At 44.2% G+C, this 11564-nt stretch overlaps 1 protein-coding gene across 1 annotated transcript; it reads left to right on the top strand.

Annotated features, from left to right (window-relative positions):
• The first annotated feature begins 4058 nt into the window (after positions 1–4058).
• On the top strand, positions 4059–8689 carry LOC141001611 (52 kDa repressor of the inhibitor of the protein kinase-like). Its single transcript, XM_073472783.1, has 3 exons — positions 4059–4083; positions 5868–6034; positions 6686–8689. Exons 1-3 carry the CDS (start codon positions 4059–4061, stop codon positions 8687–8689), a joined length of 2196 nt encoding a protein of 731 aa, XP_073328884.1.
• Positions 8690–11564: the final 2875 nt, after the last annotated feature.

Below are 11564 nucleotides of genomic sequence, written 5' to 3'. Positions count from 1 at the left end.
CAGACACTCAGCCACCTGTGTCTCCATCTGAGGCATCACCTCTCCTATCAAGGTTTGTGTACTGATTATTTGTGTAGGTTTTGTCTCTTACTGCTTCAATGATACATTTATATGCTTTTCTGCTGTTAGAAATTTATGTGATTCGTCAGTCCTTTGAATATAATTCTTTCAACATCTATTGCTCTGTTTTCATGCAGCAGTGATCATGAAGGAGATGAGGATGTGGATTATGCCCCCCCACTACACAGTTCCTCCAGGCGCCGATCTACATCCTCCAGTCCCGGGTCCTCTTCCCCTGACAGGCTAACTAAGAGAGGTTGTGGTCGTGGCCGCGGCCGTGGTCCTGGCCGTAGAGGGCAAGCCAGCAAGCGGCCAAAACTGGCTGCTGGAGACTTTGAGCCTCAGCAGGGGAGATGGAGGACAAAGGAAGAGCCAGATGTTGAACCCCCAACACCACAGTTTGAGCCGAAACACCCACCTGGCCCCAGGATTGACACCACTGTCAACTGGTCTCCCCTCAGTCTCTTCAAGCTGTTCTTCAGCAGCAGCAGTCTGCACAGCATTATAAACAATACAAATGCTAATGCTGTGCGACGATTGGCACAAGGTTCCAAGTACAAGTGGTTTCCCCTCTCAGTTGACTCATTTTACATCTTTCTTTCCATCATCCTCTTCTTTGGCTTGGTACATGTGCACTCCAGGGCAGATTTCTGGAGGAGGGAGTGGCCGTACCAATTTGTTTTCCCCAAAAGCAGCATGTCCAGGGACCGGTTTGAGGCCATCTTTTGGTCTCTTCATCTGTCTGATGTTACAGAAGATGAAGAGAATGAAAGAAAGAGAGGGACACCTCAGTTCGACAGGCTATTCAAAATCAAGCCACTCTATGGCGAGATTGTGAATGCCTGTAACTCCCTTTTCCAGCCGTACCAGAACATCTCAATCGATGAAAGGATGGTAGCAAGCAAAGCCCGCATTGGATTCAGGCAGTACATGAAAGATAAGCCAACAAAATTCGGCTACAAATTGTTTGTATTGGCAGACTCTAAAACTGGCTACACCTCCAATTTTTTTGTTTATCAGGGTAAAGATAAGAGTAAGGTCAAACTGAGGGGACAGAAGGATGATGGCCTCAGTGTCACATCCGTCATGGACCTGATGAGGTTTGACCTCCTTGGAAAAGGATATCATCTTTATGTTGATAACTTTTACACCAGTCCACTCCTTTTCAATAAACTTTTAAAAAATCACACGGCAGCTTGTGGCACCATTAGGACAAATAGAGAGGGATTTCCAAGGACGACAAACAACGACCTCCCAAAGAAGCCTGAGAGGGGAGACATGAGGTGGATCCGTAAGGGCAACCTCCTCTTTGCACGGTGGATGGACACTAAAGTGGTCAATCTCTGCAGCACCTTTCACAAGGCGTACAGCGGAGCCACTGTACTGAGGAGGGTGAAGGGGCCAGATGGACACTGGCACAGGGCTCCTGTGGATGTGCCTGATGCGTGCAGGGACTACAACATCAACATGGGTGGGGTGGACCTCTCAGACGCCCTCATCCACTACTACTCGGTGCATGGCAAGACGATGCGGTGGTACAAGACGTTTTTTTATCATTTCATCGACATTGCTGTCGTCAACAGCTACATCCTGCACAACGCTGTGGCCAGCAGCCACAACCAGACCCCCATGTCCCACAAACAATTCAGAGAAGTTCTGATGAGGGAGATGGTTGAGCAGGCTAAAGCTTTGGTTGATGAAGCCACCCCCCGCCCGAGCCTCACCAACACCTGCATGCCTGTGTTCAGAGGGACCACTGGCACTCAGGACCGCAGGAAGTGTGTGGTCTGTGCAGCCAAGGAGAAGGTGAAGGCCAAGCAGATGCCGGGCTACAAAATCAGGGACATGAAGACACCCATGTACTGCTCAAGGTGCAATGTGTCACTTTGCCTTGTTCCTGACAGAAACTGCTTCCTTGAGTACCATGGCATGGGACTTCAAAAATGAGCCTGCTGCTGGCAAGCCATCCCTCCCACCCCCTTATAGCCCATTGTAAATACTTGCATTTGTTGCACTTTTTTACTCTACTCTTGTTCTAATTGTTGTTGCAGTTGTTTTATTAGGTTATTGCTGCTAATATCTATTACTGTTTTCATAAAACTACTCCATGTGATGAATGGGACTTCAGAAATGAGCCTGCTGCTGGCAAGCCATCCCTCCCACCCCCTTATAGCCCATTGTAAATAGTTGCATTTGTTGCACTTTTTTACTCTACTCTTGTTCTAATTGTTGTTGCAGTTGTTTTATTAGGTTATTGCTGCTAATATCTATTACTGTTTTCATAAAACTACTCCATGTGATGAATGGGACTTCAAAAATGAGCCTGCTGCTGGCAAGCCATCCCTCCCACCCCCTTATAGCCCATTGTAAATACTTGCATTTGTTGCACTTTTTTACTCTACTCTTGTTCTAATTGTTGTTGCAGTTGTTTTATTAGGTTATTGCTGCTAATATCTATTACTGTTTTCATAAAACTACTCCATGTGATGAATGATACATTTTGTTGTTGTTTTCATTGATTTTAATTATACATATATTATGCACAATGGTACAAATTGATGAAGCACAAGGTAAATGTTATACCCAAAAGGTCCAGTAGATGGCATTACACTAGTCTAATGGACATAAGTTGTATTTTCCAGCCAGTTTCCATGGGAAGTGGAAAGTAATCCATTTGGCACAGTTTGGCACAAAGTGTGCCAAACTGTGCCAAAATTAGTGTCCGCCTGGTTGTATCCTTACTAAAACCTTAGTGGAGGCTTAGCCCCTTGCTCAAATTCTATCAAATTTGATAAATATGTAGACAAGGATTTGCTGAAGGTAATCAATGGCATCTGTCTGCATGGAATCATTGTTGGCATAGTTTTACCCTCTGTCAAATAGGGTGGAAAATCAGGCGAGGATAGAAATTTCACATTTCTCCACTGGTTTATTCCAATTTACTCAGGCATAGTGGCAGACACAAATTTTTTTACACTGGGAACACATTCTCTGAAGTCCCTAGATGTCCAAAGACACCAAGAACATGCATATGAACGTTTTTATAGTGGAGTAATTCTTCATTTACTTTGGGTATGTCTTTTTAGGCATTTTTTCTGAAAATATGGCCAGGGCTTAAGAGGTTAACATAATCAACATTTTTGACAGCTGAGACAGGCCCTGATTCTCTTTCACTAGCAAAAATTGGATGCTCAGTGCCTATTTCATTTTGACAACATTCAAGGAACTGATTATGGTTTGCAAGCGATTTACATACATTTTTGAAATTTAACTTGGAAGCCCACTGCTTAAAATAGCTATGCTTAGCTTCAAATCGCATACACATACTTCTTACTAAAGGACCAAAAGATATGATTTGGCTAGGTAGATGGAGCATGTAATGCTGCTTGGGAATGACATTGGATTCAGAAAAAAGTTCTTTGAACTGATGCAGATGTTGCTCAATCATGTGCCTGAGCCGCAATACAGTTTCTAATGAAATAACAGGAGCAAGGATAATTTGAACAATCTGAATTAATTTGAGAATAAATTTGACATACTCACTGCTGGCCCGTAGCCAAGGGGGATCGCACCCCCCTCAACCCACCCCCCCACCCCCCCCACCCCCCCGGCCAACTGGTTAATTTTTTTTCATCATGTCACATTAATACATTTGAATGACTGTCACATTGTAAATAACTATTTCAAATCAAAGTTAAAATTTATCATTATTCTGAAAATTTAAAAGTAAAATAGATCGAAGCCCTAGCACTGTGTGTGCAGACCATGCAGTCTATGGTGCAGACGTCAATTTCTCCTGTGCTGTGCTCCTGTTCACACTCCAGTCCAGTGGGTGGCGATAATGCGCCCATTTCCATTGGTTGCAAACCGCCAATAAACTAAACAAAAGAAGAAGGCGAATGCGAAGAAGACAAAAGAAGAGGAAAATGGGTAAAAAACAAGACAAAGATCGAAAAAGAAGAAAGGATGCGGCTATTTTGTCCCAAAACATTGGAGACATGTTCCGTAAGAAGGCCAAAATGGGTAAGTTTTCCGTGTCCATCATTTACCAGCATCATGTTCCGAGTAGAAACAGAGTCGGGTCAAACGTTTTTTTTTTTTGTTTTTTTTAGTCGGGTCAAAAGTACCGCGAAATACAAATACAATGGACAATGTTTGTAGTACTGCAACCGATATCTGAGTACTCGAGTACCCGCTCGGCTTTCCGAGTGGCATTTCACTACACCCACCTCCCACCCCCCCGGTCACGGACGGTCTGATGGGGGAGCGGATAGCTATTTGAACACTTTAGCTAGCATTAGCATGCTACCGTCACAACCGTCACCTGAGGGGTATTCTGCGAAGCCAGTTTAGTGCGTTAGCGAGCTGTGTTGAGTCTAAAGCCAGGCTCGCCTGTACTGGAAAGGTGGCTCTCTTTTAAGCCGGCTAGATCTCCATGGTAACTTATGCTTAGCTCATAACCTGGTCCCGATCAGGTTATGTTCAGAGTTTACTCATAAAACCGGCGATAAAAGCGCCGCTGTTTCACTATTTAACTCATTTTCAGCTGGCGTCAGCTTTACTTTGAAAGTCCAGAGGATCTGGATCAAAACGGAGTGTTTGTACGGAGGAGAGATCACAGCTGATCAGCGGCTGTTTACTTCTCCCTGAGCGTCTCGCTGTCTCCGCCCACAGATGTTCTCCTCACCCGTAGCCTAGACTATATATATTTTATTGTAGGCTGTGCAGTCAGTCCGCTGGCAGCAGGACAGACAATCAGATGATAATCGGTAAAGTTAATAATTTCACTTAATAAATTAATTCCAATGTGATCGCCTATATCAGTGTTTCCCAAACGAAATCTTGAATAAGTCTCTGCTGTTTTCACATTTAAAAAGCTCTTTGTTGTCTTTGTACAGAGACGATATGAAATTTGCTGCAGCACCTAAAAAAACCCACTGTAACCTATTCAGACTCGCTTCCAATAAAAACCCACTCCCGTTGAAATAGGCCTATAACAATATAAAACACAATTTAAAATGACAGTTGATGTTGCTATTTTGTTGAAATGGATAAGCTTCATATTTAGTTATATTCATATTTAGCCATGTATACTTATAATTTATATTAAGTAGCGCAAGAGCTGTCAGGAAAAAGCAGCCTCCTCTTGTCGTATAGCCGACCGTATTTGCAGCAACACTGTTGCTTCAGGCTGCGATGGTGCTTTTTTTTTATATCACTCATACTCTCTCCAATAAAACACTGCCCTCCTCTTGGCTGAAATCAGCCCGTTGTGGATCAATTTCGTGCGGAAGTAGAATCATATGACGCCAAACGCCCCCTTTGATGTGAACGCGCACAGAACATAAAGCTGAGAGCCGGACTTGACAAACTAAGTTGATAACCAGCTTCGCATTACAGTGTTAACCCGGGCCGGGACTTGATGCTTTGTTGAGCTGGAAGGTGAACACAAAGCCCGGGCATGTTGAGCTACCTTCGCAGTATACCCCTATGATCGGCCAAAGATTGTTTATTTACATCAAGATGGTTGCTGTTGCCGTGTATGATCACCACTATCAGGAAATCTCGCATAAATCCTAATAAATATTGTGTAAATTACCATTCTATACAAGTTGAGACCATGAGCCTGAGATCATATATCTGGTCATATCAATTTTTCTATTTGGTCATATTAATTTTTCATATGACAAGACAGCATGCATATTCTTAAAACTCAGGTTGTTTTGGAAAAAAAGATGTAAAACACTTGATTGTACCTCACACTTTGAGGATTTATAAGATTCATACACAATTCATGTTTTATGAAGATGGACAGACAACAAAGGAGAGCAACAGAGACGGACAGCCAACTGAGGTGACCGACGGAGACGGACAGACAACTGAGGTGAGCAACGGAGACGGACAGACAACTGAGGTGAGCAACGGAGACGGACAGACAACTGAGGTGAGCAACGGAGACGGACAGACAACTGAGGTGAGCAATAGAGACACAACGAGAGCAGTAGTACACTTAAATTTAATTCAATTCATTGATTCACACTAAAAGGAAAGTTTGGATGATAGAGAGATGGGTCATTTTCATTCCATTCATGTTAACAGAGAGATGTAGTAGAGCAGAGAAACAGAGACAGACAACAGACAACAGACAGACAGCAGAGGTGAGCAACAGAGAGACAGCAAAGAAGAGCAACAGAGAGACAGACAACAGAGAGACAGCAGAGGAGAGCAACAGAGAGACAGACAACAGAGAGACAGCAGAGGAGAGCAACAGAGAGACAGCAGAGGAGAGCAACAGAGAGACAGACAACAGAGAGACAGCAGAGGAGAGCAACAGAGAGGGCAGGCAGATGAGCTGTTTTGTGACATCGGATTTTTAATCAAAGCTACAAAGTCACAATCAGAAATCTCAGAGAGTGTGTGTCGGCTGTCAGATGCCCAGAAGTACCACTTACTCAAGAATCATGACAGGCCATCAAAACACTACATTTTCCCAACACAATTCATTGGTGGCTGCAACAGGGCATTCAAGCACGAATGGCTTGAGGAACATGGCTGGTGGTTGGTATACAGTAGAACACTTGATGGTGCATTCTGTGTGTGCTGTGCTTTGTTTCTGAATGCCAAGGAGAGGAAGCAGTTGTCATCAATGGTCAATGCACCATTCACTAAATGGTATAAGAAAACCAAGGCAATTGGAAACCACTCATCAAAATCATACCATTTAGCTGCATTTGAAAGAGCAAAGTTGTTCCTCCAGTCAATTGAAAACCCCAACACTCAAATCTCAGTCCGTATGGACAGTGCAAAGGAGGCCAACATTAAAGAAAACAGACACATACTCAAGTGTGTAGCAGAGACTGTACTGTACTGTGGACGCCAGTGCATAGCACTTAGAGGCTCAGCTGAGACGCATAATTCTACTGGCAATCCTGGAAATTTCTTGGCCCTGATGAAACTACTTGCAAACCACAATGAGAAGCTGAAGCAGCACCTGGAGAAGCCAAAGCTCAAAAATGCCACATACCTCTCACCCCAAAGCCAAAATGAAATGATTGACGTCATAGGTAAGCACATGATTCAAGCCAAGGTCGTGGAAGAGGTCAAACATGCACAGATATACACAGTCCTGGCTGATGAGGTCACATCCCATAATGTAGAGCTGATGCCAATGTGTGTACGTTTTGTGGACAACCACTTGAATATCAGGGAGGAGTTGCTCGAGATTTGTGCTCTTCCACGAATCACAGGTCGCCACATTGCAACTGCAATCAAGAATGTGCTGAGTCACCTCGGCATTGAAATTGCTGATTGTCGAGGCCAGGGGTATGACGGCGCCAGCAATATGAGCAGCGAAAATGTCGGCGTCCAAGCTTTGATCAAGAAGGATGCACCTAAGGCAGTGTACATGCACTGCAACGGCCATTGCCTGAACCTTGTCATTGCACGCTCCTGTGCTCTTCCAGTTGTGCGCAACATGATTGACAAGATGAAATCCAGCGTCATATTCTTCACCAGCAGCCCTAAGAGGGAACACCTTCTCAAGGAGGTTGTAGATAAGGGTGCTCACTCTACCGGAAAGCGAAAGCCCCTGGTTGACCTCTGCCGCACAAGATGGGCCGCCCGGCATGATGCTTACAGTCACTTCTACAGTGCCTTCATCTTCATCATTAAGGCTTTAGAAGTCATGGCGCATGGTCTCCATACAGAGGAGTACAGCGAAGATGTCACCACTGGATGGGATGGCAAGTACAAATCAGAGGCCTATGGTCTCTTGTCTGGGCTCCAAAACTTTGGTTTCATCCTGACTTTCCTCACTGTCTATCAAGTTTTGTCCCACCTTGCAGGCATCACAGTGAAACTGCAAAGCACCTCAATTGACATCATAGAGGCATTTAGCATGGTAGATGAGGTTAAGACTGTGTACAAGGAGCTACGTGAGACAATCGAGGATGACTTCAACCAGATCTATGAGCAAGCAGTCAGGATGGCTGCCCAGGTCAATGTGCAACCTAGTCGACCACGAGCAACTGGAAGGCAGACACATAGGGAAAATGTACCTGCTGGAACTGTGAAGGACTACTATCTTCGCAACATGGCTATACCCTTCCTAGACCATGTCATCTCAGAGTTCAATTCCAGATTTAGTCCACTCTCTGTAACAGCATCAAGGCTCATGGGCCTGATTCCATCTATACAGTGCAACTCAGATGTGACAGTGGACATCTCTGAAGCAGTCTGTCTTTACCAAGATGACTTACCTTCACCAGAGCTCATTGACCAGGAGTTGAAACGCTGGAAACTGAAGTGGCAAACCAAGTCATCAGAACAAAGACCAAGCTCATGTGCTGAGGCAATCAAAGAATGTGATGAGATGATCTACCCTAACATATTCAAACTTTTCAAAATAGCATGTACTCTGCCAGTCACCTCCTGTGAATGTGAACGGTCAGCCAGTACCCTCCGCAGACTGAACACATTCATGCGTAGCAATATGGGAGAAGACCGAATGTCATCCCTGGCCCTCATCCACACCCATTATGACATGGCAGTGGACCTGGATGAAGCTGTCCAAATTTATTCTAAGATGCATCCCAGAAGATTGGAATTGATGAGCATTCTTATTCCATAACTGAGGTGAGCAATAGAGACACAACTAAGAAAAACACAACAATAGTAGAGTAATAGTACACAGCTATTTAATTCAACTCATTCACTGCCACTACATTCATGTTTATTCATTCATTCATGTTAACAGAGACATGCAGCAGAGAGACAGACAACGAAGGACAGCAACAGAGAGACAGACAAGAGAGAGACAGCAGAGTAGAGCAACAGAGAGAGAGACAGCAGAGGAGAGCAACAGAGAGACAGACGACAGAGAGAGAGACAACAGAGAGACAGCAGAGGAGAGCAACAGAGAGACAGACAACAGAGAGACAGCAGAGGAGAGCAACAGAGAGACAGACAGCAGAGGAGAGCAACAGAGAGACAGACAACAGAGAGAGACACAACAGAGAGACAGCAGAGTAGAGCAACAGAGAGACAGACAACACAGAGAGAGAGACAGCAGAGGAGAGCAACAGAGAGACAGACAACAGAGAGAGAGAGACAGCAGAGGAGAGCAACAGAGAGACAGACAACACAGAGAGAGAGACAGCAAAGGAGAGCAACAGAGAGACAGACAACAGAGAGAGACACAACACAGAGACAGCAGAGGAGAGCAACAGAGGGAGAGACAGCAGAGGAGAGCAACAGAGAGACAGACAACACAGAGAGAGAGACAGCAGAGGAGAGCAACAGAGAGACAGACAACAGAGAGAGACACAACAGAGAGACAGCAAAGGAGAGCAACAGAGAGACAGACAACAGAGAGACAGCAAAGGAGAGCAACAGAGAGACAGACAACAGAGAGAGACACAACAGAGAGACAGCAGAGTAGAGCAACAGAGAGACAGACAACACAGAGAGAGAGACAGCAGAGGAGAGCAACAGAGAGACAGACAACAGAGAGACAGCAGAGGAGAGCAACAGAGAGACAGACAACAGAGAGAGAGACAACAGAGAGACAGCAGAGGAGAGCAACAGAGAGACAGACAACAGAGAGAGACAACAGAGAGACAGCAGAGTAGAGCAACAGAGAGACAGACAACAGAGAGAGAGACAGCAGAGGAGAGCAACAGAGAGACAGACAACAGAGAGAGACACAACAGAGAGACAGCAGAGGAGAGCAACAGAGGGAGAGACAGCAGAGGAGAGCAACAGAGACAGACAACACAGAGAGAGAGACAGCAGAGGAGAGCAACAGAGAGACAGACAACAGAGAGAGACACAACAGAGAGACAGCAGAGTAGAGCAACAGAGAGACAGACAACACAGAGAGAGAGACAGCAGAGGAGAGCAACAGAGAGACAGACAACAGAGAGAGACACAACAGAGAGACAGCAGAGGAGAGCAACAGAGGGAGAGACAGCAGAGGAGAGCAACAGAGAGACAGACAACACAGAGAGAGAGACAGCAGAGGAGAGCAACAGAGAGACAGACAACAGAGAGAGACACAACAGAGAGACAGCAGAGGAGAGCAACAGAGGGAGAGACAGCAGAGGAGAGCAACAGAGAGACAGACAACACAGAGAGAGAGACAGCAGAGGAGAGCAACAGAGAGACAGACAACAGAGAGAGACACAACAGAGAGAGAGACAGCAGAGGAGAGCAACAGAGAGACAGACAACAGAGAGACAGACAGCAGAGGAGAGCAACAGAGGGAGAGCATTCTTATTCCATAACTGAGGTGAGCAACAGAGACACAACTAAAACAGACAACAATAGTAGAGAAATAGTACACAGCAATTTAATTCAACTAATTGATTGACACTACTACTACTACTACTACTACTACTACCACCACACTACATTCATTCATGTTAACAGAGACATGCAGCAGAGGAGAGCAAAACCCTGCGAGAGTTAAAAAGAAGAGAAGCATGTTATGTAAAAGTGAATAAAATGAATGAATGGTATAATGAATAAAAAACATACATTAAAATTTATTAAGTGTGCTTGTGTATTTAGGGTAGGGCGATTGGTGAAGCCCACTTTTTGGGGAAAAAAGAACCCCCCCCTCCACAAGGCTGGCTACGGGCCTGCACTGTCCATATCATTCAAAATGAAAGGTAGTATTTTCAAAAGTATTAACATTTGTCCACATGACTGTTTTATTTTATTGTCATTAGCAGCTAAAGTGCTGACACTAATAGGACATGGCTTATCTCGTATATCTAGAGGTGAGTAAGGAAAATTTATAATAGCTGAGTTAATCTCATCTAATTCTATCTGTCCTGACAGAATCAGGTTTTTTAACACAAGCTTTATTTCCATTGGTGCAACACCTTCAAAAATTACATGCATTATATCCTGTGGAGTTTGTTTGATCAGGTCAAATGCTGGAAAATCAACTAGCCTGCTTCTTCTGTTAATCCCGTAAGTGGTTTTGAGGGATGCTTTCAATGTTTCTGTGCTTGCTTTGTCTATTTCAAGACATTGCCTGATGTGGTTTTCCAAAGTTCTTTCAGCAAACTTATTCTCCTCAAAAATACTTTGCATATCATCAAAGGAGCATTCACAATGTCTACATTTGCTATAAGCAAAACCAACACCTTGTTTAAACCCAGCAAGGTCATGTTGGGCAAGTGTATCTCCACATAAGGCTATCACCGCACCAAACAACTCAATTTCACCATTTGGGGTTTCAATCCTAACACCATTGTAAAGAAGTGTCAGATCTTTTAGGATTCTTTTTAGTATAACATCAACACCGCATTGAGAAATATCATTTGCCTTGGCAATAGCAAGGAGTCTTATAGCAGCCAACTTGGACCTAAATTTTGGATCAATATTCCCTAAAGTGTAATAAAACATCAATAATTTATTTGCAGAGGCATGGGGGCCTAAAGGGTTACATATTTCAATTTCATCGGTGTACAATAGTATTTGCAATGCATTTGGCC

This window comes from Pagrus major, chromosome 1, assembly GCF_040436345.1.
Source record: "Pagrus major chromosome 1, Pma_NU_1.0".
Taxonomy (NCBI): domain Eukaryota; kingdom Metazoa; phylum Chordata; class Actinopteri; order Spariformes; family Sparidae; genus Pagrus; species Pagrus major.
This window is presented reverse-complemented; position numbering and strand designations above follow the sequence as displayed.